A 23,372-nucleotide genomic window follows, 5' to 3' on the forward strand; every position below is an offset into this window, starting at 1 on the left:
ATACTTTAAAAAAACCTCATGTCCACATGAAAACTCAGTGTTTTTATGTTTTAACACAACTCTAATACATATGTCTGTATCAAAGAGAGAGCATGAGTGAAATTAGAGTCATTTACTACACATTTTAATTTGCCAAATAAGGCTGCCAATATTCCGTCTTTGATGTGAATGCTAAATGAATCATGCAGCCTCTTAAACTGTGATTGGCCTCACATAAATCCTACAACAACATTAATAATGAAGCAACATACTCAATAAATCATATCAAACAATCAATCCTACATGTTTTCAGTGTATCTTGAGTTTAAACACCTACGACTGTATATGTCTCCTATATGATGTGTAAACACACATCTTGATGTACATTAATCTCTCTGCATTCTTAACACATTTGAAACATTTTCTTAAACATGGTTTGTCAAATCTAGATGAGCCCTGCGGGATGTTTTGTGCAGAAAACATTTTGTTTGCAGAAGTATGTGCTGCCAAACACTATACTATAGTATTTATTTTTGAAGGATTAAAATGGGAAATTCTCCCCTGAAGAGCTTCAAACCTGGCTCTCAGTGCTCGGCTGCACTGTAATTCATTCAGACCAGTATTCTGCCTCACTCAACACATCATCTGCAAATGGATTTTTAAAGATTTACATATTTACATAACTGAATTTCTGAGCCTCAAGTTCAGCAAATCTGCTAAATTCTGCCCTGGGTATGTAAATGTGCGGCTTGTTTCCCGCTCTTGGGAACATGGTGTTGGTGAACATGTTTGCTGTTGACTCAGAAGTCAAACATTAAAGTGATTTTTTCTGTTGCTTTTGGCTCCCCAACAAATGTAGATTTCTTTGTAGAGGTTTTCACTTCATACATATTTGTGATATCCCCTCTGTATTCTTGTATTTCGCTCTGAAAGTGTGTTGAAGGATGAGAGCTGTGTCTGTCTGGGTTACCGTGTGCTCTGTTTGACAAGAGAGACTTGTAGTTGCTCTAGCTTGGCAGCGACTCAGCAGGAGGAGTGATTTAACAACCCAGATTTAAACTTGGACTGGATCACAACCCACTGCAGGCCACATCTGTCCCCCGGGTCTCTGACAGGTGCAGAGCAGCACAGAGCCAACAAAAGCTGAAGCACTGTTTTAACAAATAGGACTTTTATGTGAAAAATCATCTAAAGGCTCCAGCAGAAGAATCAAACAGTCTGACAAAAATATGTGTACGTTTTCTGGGTCAGATGTTATTTAAACCTGTCTTCTTTGTTCCTCTCTTTCTCTCAGTGGGAGGAGGTGAGCGGTTTAGACGAGGAGAACAACAGCGTGAGGATTTATCAGATCCTGCAGACGAACAGCTCGTCCAGCCACTGGCTGCGCAGCGGCTTCATCCAGCGACGGGGAGCGTCTCAGGTTTACGTGGAGCTGCGCTTCACCATGATGGAGTGTTCTTCCAGGAGCACCCACCACCGCAGCTGTAAGGAGACGTTTAACCTGTACTACTACCAGGCCGACTCAGACGAGGCCACATATACCTACCCACCCTGGATGGAGAACCCCTACATCAAGGTATGGACACGCCCACTTTCATGCTAAATTTAAAACAGTCCTAAAAGTTTACTTTAGATATATTTTTTATTATTTTTAACATTTTGGTCCTTGTTGCTCTGGTTAAGGGATCTATCCAGATATGAATTTCATTAAATTATATTTTAGAACTGCCAAATTTTTCATTATTTTTAAGCTTAATTTTATAGACTTAGATTTTTTTCATGACTGAAATTTGGCCTTGTGGTTCAAAACACATTGCGCTGTCCTACAGCAAACCTTAAAATAAAGATTTTTTTTTTATCACTTTACAGGGACTCTAAGTGCTTCTCTTAAGACCTCCAAAGCATTACGAAAAAGGGCAAAGGGCATTAAAAAGTAACTCAAACAAACCATTAAAAGCCAAAGACAAGATCAGCAACAACATGAGCTAGAGTATGCAATAAAAGACTGTTTTAAAGTGCAGGTGTGAAATTACGGGGCAGCCTCATCTAGTTAAAATGATATTAATATGATTTATTTAAAAGCTTTAATAACAGGCAGCCGTAAACTGGCAAGTCTTCAACCTTGATTTAAATGAATAATTACTTCATAAAGAGCATAAAACTAAATGCTGCTCTTCCATGTGTGGCTCTGGCTTTGGGCACAGAGAGCAGACCTGCATTAGATGACCTGAGTGGTCTGAGTGGTTGTGTACTGTAACAGAAGGTCACTAATGTATTTAAGGCCTAAAATATTCAGTGCTTTCTAGACCAACAGTACTAATTTAAAAAGGATATTAGACCCATGAATATCTCTCCACCTGATGTAATTTGTAATGCTCAGCTTGGATGAATAACTGTTGAATTTCTGTTTGTCCCTTTTTTCTGTCCAGGATTGAATCAAAGGAATGCAATGTATAGTTTATAATTTATTTATTTACAAACCATTCTGCTCAGTATTTCCTAAAATGACTGAAAAAAGGCTTGATTTCTGAAATGTGCATCAACAGCAGAGAAGATTGATTGATTGCACTGATTATTTTACAACACACAAAAACAAGTAGATCCTATATTACAGAGGTTCTCAATGGGTTTTTGGACCTCCTTGGGAGTAGCAGAGCACTGAGAGGATGTCGCCAGATGCCTTCCAAAACAAACCCAACAAATATTTTAAAATGATATAAAATTATACATTTTTCTGATTTCTATAAACTTATATGCATGAAATGAGTTAAGTGTTAAAATAAAACATGGCCTTTTGGTGAGATTACTGCTGAAATCAAAGTAACATTTAAAAAATCCTTGAACTGTAAGTCTGCACAGGACTATTCTTGACTTTGCATGGCTGTGTTCATTATGCTTCAACTGCCTTCAGGTACAGTGAGAGTCCTGGGTCGTTTTGGGAGTCTCAGGCTGAAGAGTTTGAGAATACCTGCTATATGAAACAGCAAATACATACATTGTATTATTATTTTATGTTCTTTTATATTATATTTGGGAGTTTATCTCTTAAATAGACCTAGTGATAAGAGGTATCTAAACTGCATAATGTACTGTGTAAAATTAATAATATTGTCTGTTTTCAGCCAGACTGTGACTTAAAAGTATGGTGTATTATTATATGAGGCACAGTGTATTATATACTTCCAAACCTTTAAAAGACCAACTACACACCCATTAATAGCCTTCTTAAATAAAAATGTCTAAGTCCAGATCAAGTGGCATTTTTATTTTCATCATTTTAGTTTTGTTCTCCAAGGAACCTGATCTCCCATAAAACATTTTAAGAATGAAGTGTTATCATGTTAAGGGAAATTTTGTGAAAAGAGAAACAGTTTAAAAAGAACAGAAAGCTCCAGCAACGCTCTCAGTTTAAAGAACAGTTGCACTGGAGCAATGCTTTTCAGCTTGGGGCCTTCATTAGCCTGTAGCTGGTGGGGGGAGGGCTTGGAAGGTTTGAAAGACACCCCATCCCCCTTATCCCATGGCCAAAGGTCTGGAATTAAAGTCCTTTTTAAGTTAGTTAATGAATGTGTCCCTGTTTAAAGTGAAAATCACCCAGAATTTTAAACTATTCCATGCAACTCAATGCTATTTGAAGCTAAAATTAAAGTCCAGAAAATTAAGGTCCACTTTTTGGAGGAAAAATAACCCTCTCCGCTAGGCTGTACAGGCCTGGATGCTGCTGATCTAGTAGAGTTGGTCTCTAAACTACAAGTGTTGCTGGAGCGTTTTGTTTTCTTGAAGACTGTTCCATTCTCCATGAACCGTGAAAGTAAGAAAACTTGCCAGAAAACTTTGACGATAGAAAAAGTGGCATAAAAGTGGCAGAGGTAGTGTAAAAACAAATCAGCACCGACTGATCCACCAGCAGAGCTGGAAAAAGTTGACAATTGTTGTACTCCAATAAAAGTGCATTTACTCTGGTTAAAGTTGACTTAAATAAAAGTAAAAGTACAGCTTTATAAATGTTCTAAAGTAAAAGCAAAAAGTATTTCATTTAAAGTTTACTTTAAATACTGAGAAGCTACTGAGGAGTTGTACCGTAAAATATAATCTTTTCGTACTGGTAAGAACAAGAGTGTAGATCGTTCAGGTCACCTCTCAATAATAAAGTCACATACACAGTAAAGTTCATATTAGTTAAACCTTGATAAAGTTAAATCCAACACTTCATTAGTGTATTTATGGAGCCACACTACATAGTTAAATTACACTTTTGAAAGAGTTAAATATTTTAAAGTATGACAGAGTTGCAGTAACTCTTGGAAATATGTGGAAAGGTTGGTCTCCAATGGAAAGAACAAAGCAGAGTCAACCTCATATCAAGGCCATTCATACTGATAAGGAATTTGCACTATGCATCCTCAAGGAACACCAAAAGTCAGAGGTGGGAACTCTTACTCAGTGGATAACTTCACTCATGGTACAAATTGGTTTCATATAAAAAACAACAACAATCCTCCATACACATTTCCAAATGAAGACCAGCACTAACAGGCAACATTCAGAAACAACTCAACACTTATCCTAAGGGCATGATGGGAAAGTAGCCACGCTCATCCCCTCAGATCTGATTAAACTTAAACTTTAGATCAACTGAGAGTTTACTGTATCTAATACTGACAGAACAACACTGTTTAATAACTCCAACACTGTCAGTCAGAATGGAATTAAAATTACACCCTCAAAATCAACTCTGAAATGTTTAATGCTGAAATATCAACACTCCAGTCTTTGCTGTGTCCAACAGCTGTTTTGGGATGTGATGTTAAATCATTCATTGAGCATTGTTCTTAATTAAAAGTACACAGTTAACATCTGGTTAAAACATGCTTAAGTAGAAGTAAAAGTACTGATTTCAAAATGTACTCAAAAAAGTACAAAAACCCTAAGAGCTCCTCAACTAAGTAATTTGAGTAAATGTAATGTTACTTTCCAACCCTGTCTCCCAGAAAGGATAGAATGCTGCTGCCATATACAACACTGCAAAAATGAAGAAGGAAAACATATTCACTGACAAACAAACAGTGCAAAAGTCTGACATTGCAAAGATTCTTTACAAGCTTGACAAAGACATGACTTGACCTTTGTCTTTCACTGATCAAGGCCTTAGCCTAATTTCTTATTTCTCAGAGATATGGCATTTTAAGTCAGTGTATGTTTTCCCCAAAGCACACTAGAGTTTTCAGAATAATTTCTGATGCAGTGATAGCTTCAAATAACTCTTACATATATAAACTCAGCTCACACCAAAATGTAGCTCAAGTTTTATGTATGTATAACGGTATCTGATAATATAAAGTTTATGTCTGAGTTATGTTTTTGCCTCTTGGGAACATCGACTGTTACCCAGACCCTCCTTATCTGTACATCCAATCTGTTGTTACGACTTTAGTGTTAACTTTCTGTACATCTTTTAGGTTTCATTTTCCACACAGCTTATGAGCGCAGCACTTCGGGTATCTGATTGTCAAAGCTCAGATATTGCAGCGTCCTTGAACAGACTGCTGAATAGAGGTTTCAAAACAGTGCCTGCTCCACAGCTTCATTACCACTTAATAATATAACTTTGACAGAAAAATAAAAGTGATGAAATGCTCGCTGTGATGAATTATTTTGCTCCCAAGCACATTTCAAATCCTTGCAAGTTGAAGTTCAAGGCATACTGTAATAAATGGGAAACAATGGCTGCTGGTTAAGGTAGTAAATCAATCTGCAGTTGCAGTGGTATGCTTTGGAAAAAGTTTAGTAATATAAAGCATATGTGATGTGTATCTAATGGTTTTAAACAACCCCGGCTGCTCCTTTGTAAGAGTGCATCCTGTGTGCTGGAATCTGAAGCTTATATAAGGCCTTTTCTTCCTGTCTTAGGTGGACACGGTGGCTGCCGACTTTCTCCTGAGGAAGGACGGGGAGAAGAAATTCAATGTGAAGACCTTAAGGCTAGGCCCTCTTACTAAGAGAGGCTTCTACTTGGCTTTCCAGGCTCAGGGCGCCTCCATGGCCCTACTGTCTGTTAGGGTGTTTTTTAAGAAGTGTCCTCCTCTGGTCAGCGCCCTGTCGTCTTTCTCTGAGACAGTCCCACGCACTCTAGTGCAGGAGGCGCAGGGTGTGTGCGTGGAGAACGCTGAGCAGCAGGGGCCCAGACCCCGGCCGCCTAAGCTCTTCTGCGGGGAGGACGGCCAGTGGGTGGGCCAGCCGACGACCTCCTGTGCCTGCAAAGCAGGGTTTGAGCCAGCTGAAGGCAACACAAGATGCACAGGTAAGAAAATGAGGACACTTGAGCAAATATGTATTTACACTACACCCACAGAGGCAGCAGAGCAGGCAGACTAAACAAGAAAACAATGGTGAGATGAGGGTGGGGTACGCCGAGGGTTGAAGAGAGGAAGCAAGAGGCAGAGGAAGTTAATGAGGCAGGGGAACAGGCTCTGACACGCAGGGGGAGAAAAGAGAGAGAGGTCAGGTGGAGCAGCACTTATCTCAGAGAGGAAGAGCAGGGTCAAAGGCTTGCCGCTGCGACAACTTCTGCCTCAGCTGAGATAGAGGGAGCACAGGAGGGCCACGGAGGTGAAGAGAGCGAGCGGAGGGGAGCGCTGGAGGTAAAGATCATATCATTTTAAGAACATCAAAGCCGAGCAGACAAAAAAAGAAAGAAGACGAAGGAGGATTCTCTCAGGAGCCGTGCAGCAGCTCCGTCTAATGAGTCCAATTAACAAGCCTCGTGCATGAACACTCCCTATGCACACACACAAGCAAACTCACTGCATCACAGCAACACCGACAAATGTCGAGCTCTAAAAACAAAGCCACATAAAGGGGAAATGTTTTCTCTCGAAAATGTGTGCATTCTTGCATCTGTCTCGGTTTAAAGGTAGGATTCAGTTTGATCTCCGTGGGAGGTATAATGATTTTTCATAACAAAAATTTCATTTCCGACATTTTGCTTCTGGTGAAGTGAGGTTGGCATTTCCAGCGTTCTGTCGCTGCTGAGCAGAGCTGTGAGGAAGAAAAACTCCCCAGACCATAAAGGGAAATTGCCTTTTATAGAAAGATTGAACAGTTAATTTTCTTTTCGAAGGCCGGTCATTGCAGAAAATGAAATTGTCGTCGAGGTTTACTACGAGATTAATACTGCTGTAATGCCTTTATCTCCTATAGACAAAACACACATTTTATGGGTCAGACACAAGCCTTTAATGTAAAACTTATGAACATTGTCAGGATGATTTATTGTCACAGATGAGCTTGATTACAACATTTAAACACACTCTTTGAAGTAAAGCTCTAGCAGACTGAAAATCCTGCTACACAGAAAGCCTATAGTTTCCTGTGTGCCATGAGCTTGACCAAATCTGCATAAGACAAAAATGAACAAGACAAATACATGAATATAAACCTCTATACACAAGCTAAAATATTTACATCAGCCTGAATTAAAATTTTAATCTATCTCTACATCTGTGTTTATTCCAGATTCTCAGTGGGTAGTGTTATTAGTCAGAAAAGGATTTTAAAAATGTAGTTGTTCAAATTAGCATTGTTGCCGCAAGTGCTTAATATTCCTCTATGATTATTTTATGGGCTTTTTGGCTTTATTAGGATAGGACAGCTGAAGAGATACAAGAACCGTGGGAAGGGAGTGTGAGGGGGAATACATGCACTAAACAGGGCAGTGATCAGCAATCGAGTGTGTCCGGGACTGTATCCTCCATATATGGGCACCTGCTCTACAAACCGAGTAGAGCAGGTTCTCTACGTTTCCGACTCTATCCACTGTCCTCCTATATGGAATAAAGGCACGAAAAGCCCCAAAATAAATCTTAAAAAACAATATATATATATATATATATTTAAATATATATATATAGATATATATAGATATATAAGTAATTGTTTGGCATATATATATTGTAAATGTGAGGTTAAATTGCTACTTTTGGTTCAGCCTAAATGTAAAGTAAAGTATTCTGTTTTGGAGGGCCTTTGACCTGCTAGTCCATTTATACCAGCCATACCTGAAAGCAGTTAAAAACAGCAGGTGTCATTTATGTAAAATAAACCCTAAAAGCACTAAAGTTAGTTCAGTAATCATCTTTTATTTGGACTTTTATAGTTTACACTTTACAACCTTGAACAGGTGATGATATGCGGCAGCACTCAGCACACACCAATAAATATTTCACAGGTGGGAAAGTCCCGCAGGCAAAACGCCAGTCAGAAAGGCCCGAGTGTGTCGACCCTGCAAAACAAGTCAGTTTTGACTCAAACAATGCAGCGCTCGGTGTGAAAGTTTATTGTTTGATTCCTCTCACTCAGCAGCTGGAGCTGCATTTCAACACGCTGAACACAGACTGTAAACACTGCAGGATTCAGTGACTGTATGAGGCGTCATGAAGTGACGGCTCATTACACATTCACATGGAGGACAGGCTGGAGTGTAGAATAAGAGGAGAATGGGTTCAAACGAAGGATATAACTAATGACTGTTTTTATAGCTAAAATGATAGAGATTTAATGTGTTTTCATACATTTTTGTAGCTTGTAAATCGTCAGATTGGTCTCAACATTTACATATGGTGAGGCAAATTCACTGATAAGCAGCATGTCAATGACAGCTTGGCTTATTCACTAAATTGACTGTTACGTTCTCATTCATTACTGTGATTGTGTCCCGTTTATAGCCCTCATTATATAGTTCTGCCTGTCAATCTGCAACCATCTGCCACCTAATTACCCTGAAAATAAAACAGACCTGTATTTGAATTTTTGACCTCGGCCTGTCTGGGACACTGTGGGTGTAAAAGATGGTGTGGACCGTTCTGAATCATAATCGTTTTCCTTGATTTGGTTTCCCCTCCTGTCCTCCTCAGCCTGTCCTGTGGGTCAGTTCAGGTCCGGCACAGAGGAACAGTGCACCGGCTGTCCAGGTTTCAGCCACGCCACCACCAGGGGTTCATCCGTGTGTGCATGTCGGCCTGGATACTTGCGTGCAGAAACAGATGCTCCTGATACACCATGCACTAGTAAGTATGTGAAAACCGGTTTTGATGCACAAATAAATATGTAGGTATGGATGTGGTACTTACATAAGCATCCACTGCGCTGTTTTCACTTCTCTATCCGGTACACTTTTAAGCACTTTCACTTACACACTTACAGAGGGGCTGAAAGTTTCCCCAAAACTTTTCACCCAGACTCTTCTTCACAGCCACTTTTTAAGCCATTTGTTATGCTGTTATTGCTTGAATCCTATGCAGAGGCCTACACGTGTAGCCAACATGCACCTCCTCAAAAATATAACTATGTAACTGCATGTTGAAACAAAGCAGACTGCAAGCCTTTTGACTGGTCCACTGAATAGCATTGGGTGACTAGTAGACTCTGATGTTTGCAGACACATTGTGTATACTCCGATGAAGGGATTCATGCAATTAACTGGCTCAATGCAACTCAAATTCCATGGTAGTCAGCACCAAAATTACAAGTTGATTAAACTTATTCTTAATATTTCTTGTCAGTTAAGGTCCGCAATCTCAATCAAACACTCTGGCTTAGCTATAACACAGCTGCCTGCCACAAATAGCCCCTGTAGCTGTTCTTAATGAGTACTGCCTTGCTGTCACAACGGATTTTGATCCGATGTAAACATAGGTGATAGCATTGATTTACTGACTGAGGATATTCAGCACAGGAATGTGAACGTTAAACCGCATTGAGGATCAAATGTGGATGGTGCTACCACTGCTAACATTGGCCATATTAGCCACATACTGTAGACCAGTGGTTCCCAAAGTGGGCTGTGGGTCCCCCTGGGGGGGTGCGGGGTCTACACAGGGGGTTGCGGCTAAGCCAGGCAAAGCATCACCAGCTGGTGACTTCAGCACTATAGAAGAGAAGTTATTTGTAGTCACCTCAGATTCATCAATATTAATACAGTCCAAGTCCAAGACATCGTGAGCACTTTGGATTGAAGTGAAAAGGGAGTAGTAGGCTAAGAGCTAAGCATGAGCCTTTGCCACACCTTTTCCTTTTGCAACCTGTGTGAGGATGTTGCAATGGCTGATACCTCTACAATACAAAATCAAATCATAGCTGGACATTGAAAGTGAACTGGGGGCAGTCTCACAGCTGCACCGAAGACACAGAAATGTCTGTAGCACCAAATAAGCCTACATTAGTTGCTGAAATTATTGCAGGACTGGGTATATAAATCTTAAAGAAGTTCATTGAGTTTTTATTCTCAGGGACTTGTTCATCTTCAGAGAGTCTGACATTTAACACTCAACACTTTTATGTTTTATGTTGGTGGTAAATTCTAAAATAGAAAAGGAATTTGTTTGCAAAAATTGAGAGTAATGGTGTGTTTGTGGTACATTTACATGTATTTACATGTGGATACATACGTTTGGGGGGGGGGGGAGTTTGGGAACCACTGCTGTAGACCAACTTTGCACTGTTTGAGTAACCGGACGTAAAATAAGTTGCTAAGGTCCTCCCTCTGATGTCTCCTCTTTTCCCTTCTTTACAATAAATCACCTGCTACTCAGTATTTATTGACTTCAGCTTTAGCATATGCTCAGATTCAGTAGTTTTCCACAAACAAGCATGGAAATGTGATGGCAAGAATGAGAGGTTTGGGCATAGATATGTAGCGCTCACAATGGTTTCAGCCATGACAGCATATCTATGGCATGGTGTTGATTTAGACAGAAGACTAAACTAGGCTTTAGTCAGGAAGAGTTGAGGGAGCTCTTCCTGACTACATTTTCTTGAAATTTTCCAAAGAGTTTGTGTGAAAACAACTCTATTAACGTTTTTACAAGAAGTTTGGGGGAGCTTATACATGAACACAGCAGGTAATATGTAGGAAAAAGGCCCATTACTGAGTGGGGAAGGGTGATGACATTTACATCCTGTGACTGTTTTGATCTTCATGCATTCAACACAGATGCTTTGTTATGTTTTCTATTCGCCAGTGTGTTCTCATCTGCTGTAATGTTTGTACTGTGACTTGGTCCAATTTACAGAACACGGATATAAAGGCAAAATCTGTGGTAGCATCAGGCTATGTTGCTCCTCTGCCATCTTACGTTGTCCTTTTTACATCATGGCTTGCCTCTCTGTCTGACAGTGAAAATCTTCACACTGAGAGACGTGTGAACAAGCAGCTCAGGAAGACTTTAGGCAAAGGCTGTGCTGAAATTTTCTACTGATTCTCAGGACTGCATGTGTGAAAACGACTCTTCACTTTGTTTTTTCATGACTCTGGTGCTGTTTCTCTTTCCTCTCTGGGGTCATTTAGCTAAACTTCTCTCATCTGCTTTGTGTCCTTTGTCCTGCTGCTGGGCATTCAGATGCGTGTCCTTTGTGACAGATTGTTTGGGGGGAGGAGGGGCAGGGCTTTCGTTGTAAAGTGGAGTAGGCATTGATGGTCTCAAGTGACACCTCTATGCAGATTTAGGAATTTGAATTGAGCCACATGTTGCTGTTGTGAATAAGAGGGACTTTTTAATTAGGTGCACTCTTTTGGGATAGCCATAAAGAGGATGGGAAACAATGTGAAACAGCGTTTTACTGCAGAGACTTCCTGTTCTGCGCAGGTGTGATATCAGAGCCGACTAGAATTTCCATTCACTTTTATTATTGCTGATAACTTTAATTGCAGCAGCTTTATCTTAATTATTTATCTCATAATTGGGCACTTCCTATTAAATATTCTGTTATTGTCCTGGATTGCCAGTGAAATTCACTTATGTTTTCAATTTGTCTGCAAAATTACAAACTTGCCATGCCATCGGTAAATCATGCAGACCTCTCCCCTGGAAATAAGTGCTTCACATTACTGTGACAGCCTTACTTATTTTAATAAAGTGCTTTCTGATTGTAAAGTCGTAAAATGCACCCTCTTTCTCACATGTTGAATAAGAATTCACTGGCACCCAGATTGTCTCTGATGTTGCCCCACTTGTGTTTCCAATGAGAACACTATTAGCACTTAAGTTAGCTGCAGGCTCCGCGACAAAACTCTGTCTCCTTGGCAGGAACAGAAACTCATTCACACTGGCTGAGTGCTATTGCTGTTTAGTTATGCTTGGCTTGAGGCGATAGCTATCTCCTTCAGACGGTGATCATTATCATCCAGTTTTAGACAAATGTAATTGCACCAGTTAGACTCTGCGACACATATGCTCCTGCTGGGATGCAGAGACGCTGCAGGATCATTGTTCTGCTTCGTGACTGCATGCCCAGACTGAATAAAACATCTTCAGAGTGTACATTTAACACAAACAAATGGTCTGTGTGGGTCATGGAAAGGTAAAGCTGCAGCAAAGTGACACAGCAGGGATTATAATTTGATTTAATAGAGAAGTTTAACTCTCTCTGATTACAGCCGGGCTAAGAGAAACCCACATATTAAAATCTGACGACAGTTTTGACCAAATAATGAGACAGTGTTTGGGTGATGACTACTAGTGCCTCTTACAGGTATTCAGTCAAAAGAAAAAAATGAAAACTTTATCATATGTAATGCTGCTTTAATGACTGTGCTGAGTCAGTGGAATCAGTTGAGAAAATTACAACACCTGGGCCTGACAGTAATGCTGCTGTTCAGACCAGGAAAATAGACATTTAAAGGAATAGTTTCCAATTTGGGGGCATAAATGTAGAATCTAGTCTGTAAGGTAAATATAAAGCAACAGCTTGACAGTTAGCTGTTGTAACCAAGACTAAAAACTAGAGGGAGCAGCTTTTGGCGATAGTGGAAAAGTTAAGCCTCCTTTTAACAGGCAGAAACCTGAAGTAGATCCAGGCTCATGGTGAGCAGCTGTCTAACACATCTGCGTGGGCCAAGAAAGTGAGATAGAGGGATGGAAAGAGAGACAGATGGGACAAAGAAGCAACAAATACACAGACTTAAGGGTAAGACACTAATAAAAATGATAAAAATTTGACCGATAATGATCAATCTTGTATTGCATGTCGGGTCTTCTGATAAGAAATCTCATCTTTCTTCCTCTTATCAGTCAAACAACACTCACTGTGAATCTTTGCCTTGGAAAATATAAACAAAGGCTGTTTATGTCAGTGGGCTGCTAATCGCCCTCTATTAGCGACCCAGTGGCAGCAATGACAAGCATTTATTCAAAATATGGGAAAATATTTCTTCTTGCTGAAGGTCTGTTTTTCTTTTTTAGGTCACATAAAGGGAGTGATACTGATTTAATTCTGTCTCAAAACGAGCTAAAAACCTCTCACACGAGGTGGGTTGATTTGTCAGTGCAAAGTTGAAAACATCTTTTTGTCGTTGTAGGACCTCCATCGGCGCCACGAAGCATCGTCACCCAGATCAACGACACAACGCTCAGTCTGGAGTGGAACAGGCCTCTGGATAACGGCGGCAGAACAGACCTGACCTACGCCGTCAGATGCTCCGTGTGCCGCTCACCGAAGGGGCCGTGCCTCCCATGTGGAGACAGCGTCAGCTACCGACCCGCGCAGCATGGCCTTTTGGGTCGCAGGCTGGAAGTGTGGGGCCTGCTGCCTCACACTACGTACGCCTTCACAATCCAGGCGCTCAACGGGGTCTCTCAGCTCAGCGGCAAGGACCCTGCCAGCGAAAGTGTCAACATTACTACAAGCCATGACGGTGAGAGGTGGAGGCAGAGAGGTAGAAAGGTATAAATAGTGGAGAGTTGCTGTGGTATTTATAATTCTTCTGCCATCTGTGCAGTGCCGTCACTGGTGTCTGTGATTCGGAAGAGTGACTCCACAGAGAGCAGTCTGACTCTGCACTGGTCGGTCCCAGCTGAGCCTCACTACACCATCCTGCAGTACCAGATCCGCTACTGTGAGAAGGTGAGCGCTACCTGACTCTCTCTCTCGCTCTCTCTCTCTCTGCTGTCAGCTGGCTTAAAGGTCACATTTTATTCACATTTGCTGGATGTAGTTAAGGTGCACTGTGCCTTCGAATTTTATATTCAGGATAGAAAACAGCAAAGTGAATAAGCAGCTTATTTATTCCACAAAGCCCAAAAACTTGCACGATAGCCTGGAAGTGAAGTAAAACCCAAATAGTCTGTAGCTTCAGGGTTATCTAGACAAGACATTCACTTCAGAGATTTGACAATGCATAAGTGTTACTGAGTAGCACCTTGTAATAGATGCTATACAATTTTCATGGTTAGGATTTTTTCCCTGACATTAACATAATAAAAGCACAATATTTTGCCACATTAAGTTATTTTTTATCCCCTCTGATGTGCAGTATAACTCCTATTTATAGGAGGTTTACATAGTAAAAGAGCACTATGTTGTTTTAATCATCTTGAATGTCTTTTCTGTAATCATCATAGGAAAACATTTAAAGATCACACTGTACCTGATGCCGTTGAAATGTTAATTGCATATTTAAAGTAGCTGCTTCATAGCTCAAGACTACTATAATCCAAAGCAATGCTGATGACACTGGTGGCGCCTGATGCCACTTTTTACCATCTCCTCTCCTTCATCAGGTCATACTCATGCATTGAAAGAAAACAGAGCTGTACTGATTAGTATAAGTGAAGTTTGTGAAGCCCTGATTTGATTTAAAGGACTCTCAATTAAAGACGAGTGTCCAGCTGAGATGGTCGGATTGACTGTGTGTCTGTCAGCTTCACAACAGTCATTGCAGACTAAGAGCTCATCTATTATAGTTAGCAGACATGCAAACTCTAAATGGTAGAAACCAATGGTGCTAAAAAGGCTGCACAGCTGCCCAGAAACTGCACATTTTGGACCTTTTTTCTCAATGTGAGAGGCCCAAAAACAGACTGCAGTTTATACGCAGTGTCACTAATAATCTGGATTTTACAGTTTATTGTCAACATTGGCATCACAATCCAGATCACATTTAAGTTGAAAAAATACTTTTGTAATGAAAAATAACGCCCCAAAAACAAACAAAAAACCCATCTCGCAACGATACCTGGGTTTTATGAAATATTTATCAACGACAACTGTGAATTACTGTTAATTAGACGGTGCTATCCATCTTTAATGAGCCTTTTCCTTTCACCCATTTTTAAAACCCATCCACCCGTTGGGCTGTCTATAGAAAAGTTATTCATAAGAGACCACCCTCTCAGGTTCTATGAAAAATAAATAAGTGACTGGTACGTGTAACGCAATGGCCAACATTACTTAAGTATTTAAGCTCATGCCATCTGTAATAACACTAGAGTATAAAAGATTGGCCAGCTAATATCAAAATCAATGACTGGAGTTATGCTCTTATGAAGTTCTGTGGTAGAAGATTTCGGTAAGCTATTGGCATTTGTTGAGCCGGAGAAATAGCCGCTATCAAGGTTATCAGCAGCTACGAGGGTGGAACAAATGTATGAAAGAGCTGCATGTCAATAAAGTGACACAACAGACTCATAGAAAGATCTCTTCATGGAGTCATGTGTCACTGTTTGCTGCTTTCTCTCTAGCGTGTTTTTGTCTGTGAAGTAGTTGACGCAGACGGCTGAATAACGTGTAGAATGTCTCCTTCGTACTGCAGAGCTCCATGTCACTGTTTTCTTTTTTTGATACAGTTTATAGCTCAGTGACATTATCATCTTTTGTAACTTCATTTAGGGGGTTTGCACTGCAAATCCCACCCCTAAAATTAACCATCATCTGCTATTTGTCTGTTGAGTTTGACCTCCATCAGTGTTGCGTGCAACAACTCTTATGAGAGTATGTTTGACATTTCAAAGTTATTGTTTTGGTTTGTAGGACAACTCAGACTCAAGACAACCTGACCAGGTCATTGATGAGAATGAGAGACCATGTCTCAGTAAGATTAGGCATCTAATTTAAGGTTAAATAATTTAAAAATATGACTGGGTAATTATGTTTTAATGTACTCTAATTTCATATGCAATTATAGGTATATGGTCCTTTAATTATGTAGATCATCCTGTAAGTTTCTTTTAGGTTTGAATTTTCCTCATTATTCTCTGGTGCATTTTTGCAGTAGAAGTAAACATGTTTGCAGCATGGTTAGATAAACACTCTTGGCCCCTTTATTACATTAATTTATCCATTTCTAGGTTGATCTCAAGAGGTGACTTTGCTAGTTTGTCATTGGTCTTCATGACATCCCTTAGGAAACCAATAGGTGACGTCCATGTTTACAGTCTGTGGTTTTTTTATCCTGCAGGATCGCCGAATTGAAGATCAGTGCCACTACACAGAGAGTAACAGGAACCAGGCAGTGCTGACCGACCTCCGCAGGGCCACCCAGTATGAGGTGCAGGTTCGGGTGCGCACAATGGCTGGATATGGCAGCTTCAGCCCTACAGCTGTCTTCCGCACACTCCCTGATGGTAGGAAAGAGCCATATTTGTTTGTTTTCCACACAAATTAATCCTTTTTTTCTCCTTCAACAGATTTATTCATCTCCATTTGGGAGGTTTTCAAATTCCTTTCTTGTTATGAATTTATTGCCTGTGTCCTTGTGCTGAGTTAGTGTCCTTGTGTTGAGCCTCTTTCATATTATAAATTCCTATCATGCTCTTTCTTTCTCCCTCCATGCTTTTTTGTGCTACTAGTGTCATGATTTCTGCCATTATGTTACTAACTCTTTGTTTGTCTGTCTCTTTTTCTCTCCTGTCTTTTGTTCTCCATCTCCTCTCTTAGGACAAGACGCCGCCTCCCAGTTCTTGGTTCCCGGCATCCTTATCGCTGTCGGGATGCTGCTGCTTGTCACTTTCGTCTTTGTGGCCGCCTACTGCATACGGTGAGAACCGGGGGAGAGGGAGAGAGAGGCAGAGATAAAAGATAGATTTGGAAGGGAAAGAAGCTGACAGAATAACAGGAAAAGGCAAAAAGGGGGAAATCTGAAAACCAATAACAACCGTGACCCCAATTTTACAGCTTTGCACCGCTTTGTTCTTTTGTTTATACAATCATATCTTATCAAGTGTGGATTTGCACTCTGTTATCCACACCTCTTTTCTTTTTTCTGTGTGAGGCAGTTTAGACACAAAGCAGTGCTCATGATGTCTTCTGCTTACACAGCTAAAAGTTATCCTGCTCATTAGAACGCTTTCCTTAGGCTTCATTGTTTGAGTAAATAGTGCTGGATGCCATCAGAGGTAGACTTAGAAAGTGTGTGTTTTTGTGTGTGTGTTAGCAGAAGAGAGAGACAGGTTGAGAAAAATGGTGGTAGAGGTAGAGGGCAGGGAGAGACAGGATGCAGGCGTCCCAACCCTGTTTCCACAGGACAGGAGAACAATAGCTGTGACCTTGTGACACACGCACTCACCGACTTACACACGCACACACAAACCAGCGGCCAAGGCCCAGATCTGCCACTAACTGAGGGTGGTGCATTATTGCTATTTTAGGCTTATGAGGTGGGAGAGGGAGAGAAATGGAGGAAGGCAGGGATCCAGTAGCTACAGGGTTTGTTACAGTCCTGTAGGGATGAGTTTACAACGGTGGAATTATAACAGAGTGGCTTGTAGCGTGTCAAGAGCAGAAGAGCTGAGGTCGGCTTGATTTCAACGTTACCACAAGCCACCATGCATGATTGTGTGTTTGAGATCACTGGGGATCGGTTAGAACAGACAAAAGACAGTTCTTCAACAAGAAGGATTTTTTTAAATCCTTGAAAAATGAAGAGGAAATGACACAGCACTTAGAGCTTTAAAGCACCTTTCACACGCACTTCACCCCTGAAAATTACCTGGAATTTTCTGTTAGCTGCATACATGAATGTAAATTACTGGATTTTTCACCCAGACTTTCTCTGTACATTTCCTGCCAGTGGCCCAGTAGAATTTAGATAATTCAGTGAGCAAGTGAGTGGAGGTGGGATGTAAAAGCGGGTTTATATCACTGATACTGTCTTCTCCACTCAATCTTTGATAATGTGCATACATCAGGTTATTAGAAAGACAAAAACTGTCATCCTGGAGTCTAGCTCTATTGCTTCCCCAGCCAGGTTGGACATGATAGAAACATTACACTGATTAACACTTTGTGTTTTTATTATTTTTGATATTATGATGATTACTATAGGTCAACAAACATATTTAGTTATTGTCTCAGTCAATGAAATTAAGTCTTTGTGACCTTCTTAAAACAGCTCCACATTGAGTCCTGACCCAACAGAGTCACGGCACCAGGCCATGTGCACCCCTGAAGCATCTTTTTTATGTCATGTCCTGCTTTCAAAGTCCCTATCTCTCCTGTCTAATAGGAAATATCCTCTTATAAGGGGTATGTGTGAAAGGTCAACTTTAAGGGTGGACTGTATTTACATTTTTTTGAAATTTTCTTGAAATTTTAAGGAGTGCATGCTTGAAAAAGTATTTGTTAGCCCGTCAAAAGCTGAAAAAAATCAATCCAATCCATTTACAATATATTTGGAGGTGCACATCATCAGCCCCTGTCATTAAGAAAACAAAAACATGAATTATGCAAAATTCTGACAAAATATTGACTTGAACTGTAAAAACCTCAAATCTTTGCAAAAATTAGTTGTCCAACTTTTAGTTAAAAAATGTCTGTTTTGTTTCATGTCACTGCATTGAAATAAGAAGTACTACCTAAATTAGTTAGATCCTGTTAACATGCCAAATTAGCTAAACACATCAGGAGATCTGCAGATTGTTTTGTACTTCTTACAAGCAATTGATGCCTTTTTTGCCCTTTATATCTTGAAATATCTATCTGAACTTGTGAATGTGGCTTATAATGACTACAGTGAAACTTTTTTGACTAAGCATTAGACAAATACACTTGTAAAGATATGAGTGTTTGCAAAGTAAAAATATACCCTTTTTAACCTCTGTCTTACCCCTTCCCCATGAGACTTCTTTGACATTCTTTTAAACAAACAAGATGTTTTCCCACTCTGCTTTCCAAAGTTCACCAGAAACAGAAGAAAATACATAAAAACCATATCATAGATCTAGTAGCATAGAGCTTTGCCAACATATGCTTAAGCATAACTTATCTCGCCCAGTTCACACTCCCCTCAGAGAGCTCTGCAGATAAAATCAATATTAACGAGCCAGAGAGGAATCTTTGTTATTGTGCTGTTATTGCATCTTAACAGTCATATTGTAACACTGCTGATTTGCATCACATTCAGCCGATAAGCATCCTTTCTTCAGATAAACGTGCTGCCATCCTTATCTTACTTTCTTTGTCGCCATCTCTCCACCTGCAGCAGACACAGCCGACTGAAGGATCCAGAGCTGGGCGACAAAAACAACCAATACCTCATCGGCCAAGGTAACACATTAGAGACACACACTGAACATCTGCTGTGATTTACTACTTAATAACATCAGAACTGTTATTTTTTTAATGCAAACAAGTTTATTCATGCTTGCAGAGCTCAACATTTTCGTCTTTTCCTCTCCCATGACTCTTTTTGTATTTCTCTGGCAGGGGTCAAGGTTTATATTGACCCCTTCACCTATGAGGACCCTAATGAGGCAGTACGAGAGTTCGCCAAGGAGATTGATGTTTCTTTTGTCAAGATTGAAGAGGTTATCGGTGCTGGTAAGTCCCATTCTGTTCCCATAATTCATTAATGTTCAAACTTTGTACTAATTAATCCTTTTCTGAAGTCACAGATTGAATGTTTTTGCAGTCTGACAGATTTGCTTTCCACTGAATGTTATTAAAAGTGGATTTAATTTAAGATAAATTGATTTTGTGACATTTAAAACCATTTTCTGTTTCCCTCTTAATAAGGAAAATCAATAATGGAGGGAAAATAAAACCATTAACTGATAAATATTGCCAGCCTTTATTGGCGTCCAAAGGGCAGAACTAGCTGGAAGCAAGATTTAGCTTTTAAAAAACAACTCTGGTCCTCCTAATGTGATAAACAGCAGTCAAAGAAAACTGGTTTAATGCATTTTTGTGTCTGTGTGCTTTAGGAGAGTTCGGGGAGGTGTGTCGGGGACGGCTAAGGGTCCCAGGGAAAAAAGAAAACTACGTAGCAATTAAGACACTAAAAGGAGGCTACACTGATAAACAAAGACGCGATTTTCTGTCAGAAGCCTCCATCATGGGCCAGTTCCAGCACCCAAACATCATCCACCTGGAGGGCATCATCACAGCCAGCTGTCCAGTCATGATCCTCACAGAATTTATGGAGAACGGAGCTCTGGACTCTTTTCTACGGGTAATTTTGACACAAAAGATCACACACTCACACATTTAAACAGCCTGCCACTTCATTTTTTCTCCAGCTGAGCCATCAACCTCTCTCTCTCTCTTTCTCCTCCACAGCTGAACGACAGCCAGTTCACGCCCATCCAGCTGGTGGGAATGCTGCGCGGCATCGCCTCGGGCATGAAGTACCTGGCAGAGATGAGCTACGTGCACCGCGACCTGGCTGCCCGCAACATCCTTATCAACAGCAACCTGGTGTGCAAGGTGTCTGACTTTGGCTTGTCTCGCTTCCTGCAGGAGAATTCTTCTGACCCGACGTACACCAGCTCTCTGGTATGAACATCTCTGAAAATTATTCCTTAGGAAATGTCTCCAGTATATCATTTACAGTATATTATTAGGGTGAAAGCCAAGGGAAGCTTACAATATGACTGGAAATATCTGGCCAACAGTGAAGATATTATGATTAAAGACGTAAGGATGATAAAATTTCTGATCAAGATTAAAGTGACTTAAATTATCTAGGTTTTCAGTATTTCAGTAATAGTGGAAAAATTATAATACTCAAGTAAAAGGACGGTTACTCTGGTTAAAGCTGAAGTGGACGTAAAAGTACTGATTTCAAAATGTACTTAAAGAAGTACAGCCACCCAAAAAACTACTTAATTGCAGTCATTTGAGTAAATGCAATTAGTTACTTTCCTACTCCATTTAAAACTCACTTTTGTGTGATGTGATGTAAAATGTCTCATTTTACTTTGATAAACTTACAAACAGCTCAGTCAACAAGTCAACAGTCATATGCAATATTTCAGATTGAACTGTTCCAATATGTCCTTTTCAATCCATAACAAGTTCTGTTTCTGTGGTTAAATTCATGCTGTAAACTCTGATCTACCCATAGTTCCCTATTTTCTATCAAAATAAAAGCAGATCTGTATCCAGACAAGAAGTCATTTACCCTTAATTTGAGACAGTACAAAATCCAAGGTGAAACTAAAGAGCTTTAAATGTAAAATAATGGAAATTCAAAATGCGACAAATAGGGGAGATTAATGAGGATTAACTACAGAAAATCTGAGATTAGTTGTGATTGAAATTTTAAATCTTAATTTTGCATTAGAGCTAGATGTGGGAGAAGCTTGATGAAATGTGCATTATCAAAAATACTTTGTTTATAAGGTAGACAAAATTTTCCAATGTTGTTTATTTGTTTGTTGTTTATTACCTAAAAGTATAAATCAAGCAGTAAAAACAGAAATTCAGTCACATTTTTCAACCGAAGCTGCAGAGAGTGGAAGGGAATCAGTGCAAAGCGATGGGATGAAAATGCTGTTGGAGCTGAGATGATGTAGAGAGAAAGAGAAACAGGTTTGACATGTGCTGATGCATAGAAATTAATGGTGTATGATGTTATTGCCATTATATAGGCATCAGCAGATATTAGCTTAATAAGTGAATTATTGGTATTAATTCATATTTACAACCAGTATTTTGGCTCTAAACATCTGCCTACATCATCTGTAAATACTGGCCCTATGGAGTTTTGGGCTGAACCAACAGACCTAATAATAATAATAATAATAATAATAATAATAATAATATCTTGAATTTATATAGCGCCTACATCAACTACTACAACTACTAAATTAACTTTATTCATTATCATTCCTTACTTTTTTAGAACTAAAACTTGTTCATTTTCTTGTCCTCAAACTTCAAATTGTATGTTTTAAGGACTGAAGTTTTTGGGTCTGAACTACATTTAAATATCGGTATTAGAATCAGCTAAAATTAATTTGTAAATATGGGCATATTAGATACCAGCAGTACTGTGCAGCCCTATAGATATAGATATAGATTGTTTCTTTGTGGTTGTTTTACAAAACTTAGAAACTTGAAAACTCTAAATTTAACTCAGATTTTATTTTGGATCTCCGTTTCGTTGTTTTCTGTTTTCTTTACATCCTATGCAGACTTATTTCTCAAAGCGTGCTAACCACAAAGGGTTTTGATGACAATTCAAATTTTAACAATATCACTACCCCTGGAGGAATTTTCTGCAATAACTGATATCCGGATGTCTTGCAAGATAACCATATAAAGATGCATTAAAAAATACAAAATGTTCTGAGAAGGTATAGTGCAGGAGTAATGTATTATTCAGTGCACTTGGAGTCATTTTCCCCTTATGTTGCTTCTTATCTTCGACTTCTCTCCAAATCAGTCAACACCATCCTGCCTGTCTTCTTCTTCTTTTATCCCGCTGTCAGTCTCTTATTTGGCCAATTAACTTCTGTTCTTGTTTCCCTCATTCGTGTCATTAAGTCACTGTGAGGAGTCATGAGGTGGTGACATTGTGAGTCAAACTGGCAGAGAAATCTGTCAAGAGTGCCATGTTATGTTTTTTAATTAAAATTAAGGTAGTTGGGCAATGCTGATTCACAATGATTTCAGTTCCAAGTTGCTACACTGATAAACAGAACGTTGTATCTAGTGCAGCATAACGGAATTGGAATTAGAGCATAAAAGACAAAGCAACAAGAAACGGAGAGAAAAGATAACAAGGATCAAATATTTTGATGCAGTTGTTCACAGAGCTTCATCGGTTTATGAAGTCCTTGAAATCCTGTATGGAAAAGTAAAACACCAGGCCTCATGCATGCGCAGGGTGAAACGGTCATGTTTCAGCCTGATTAGGAACATATGCACATACACTCAAATTCATATACATATTTGCAACCATACATCACTAAAGTACAGCTGGGAAATGCAGTCCCTTCACGTAGGAACAGAAGGGGATCATATTGCATAGAATTTATGTCTGTATATCTTTTTAAAAAAAGTTATTTTACACCCTTACCTTCCTGTCAAAGATCTGTCTGAACCATTTTATGTTAAGTTTTGCAGAGCTGACTTTTTTTTCTGTGCAGGGAGGTAAGATCCCAATCCGCTGGACAGCACCAGAAGCAATCGCCTTCAGAAAGTTTACCTCAGCCTCAGATGTGTGGAGCTACGGCATCGTCATGTGGGAGGTCATGTCTTTTGGAGAGAGGCCGTACTGGGACATGAGCAACCAGGATGTAAGTCTGAGGGAAAACAACAATGTTGGGCCATTGTTCAAAATGATCACGACAGTTTAGTCAGTCACAGCATTGAGGCAAGTTTTTTAAAGCCAGATA

At 39.8% G+C, this 23,372-nt stretch overlaps 1 protein-coding gene across 1 annotated transcript in view; it reads left to right on the forward strand.

The window, feature by feature from the left end:
• ephb4a (eph receptor B4a) overlaps positions 1 to 23,372 on the forward strand; it is a 68,576-nt gene that overhangs the window by 41,980 nt on the left and 3,224 nt on the right. The window contains exons 3-14 of the mRNA XM_041800849.1: positions 1,274 to 1,555; positions 5,890 to 6,280; positions 8,892 to 9,044; positions 13,334 to 13,669; positions 13,754 to 13,878; positions 16,211 to 16,376; positions 16,690 to 16,789; positions 19,232 to 19,296; positions 19,456 to 19,569; positions 19,953 to 20,200; positions 20,308 to 20,523; positions 23,124 to 23,273. Coding sequence (XP_041656783.1) covers positions 1,274 to 1,555; positions 5,890 to 6,280; positions 8,892 to 9,044; positions 13,334 to 13,669; positions 13,754 to 13,878; positions 16,211 to 16,376; positions 16,690 to 16,789; positions 19,232 to 19,296; positions 19,456 to 19,569; positions 19,953 to 20,200; positions 20,308 to 20,523; positions 23,124 to 23,273 — 2,346 coding nt within the window. The remainder of the gene's footprint in view (positions 1 to 1,273; positions 1,556 to 5,889; positions 6,281 to 8,891; positions 9,045 to 13,333; positions 13,670 to 13,753; positions 13,879 to 16,210; positions 16,377 to 16,689; positions 16,790 to 19,231; positions 19,297 to 19,455; positions 19,570 to 19,952; positions 20,201 to 20,307; positions 20,524 to 23,123; positions 23,274 to 23,372) is intronic.

The sequence above is a fragment of the Cheilinus undulatus genome, linkage group 12 (assembly GCF_018320785.1).
Source record: "Cheilinus undulatus linkage group 12, ASM1832078v1, whole genome shotgun sequence".
Lineage (NCBI taxonomy): Eukaryota > Metazoa > Chordata > Actinopteri > Labriformes > Labridae > Cheilinus > Cheilinus undulatus.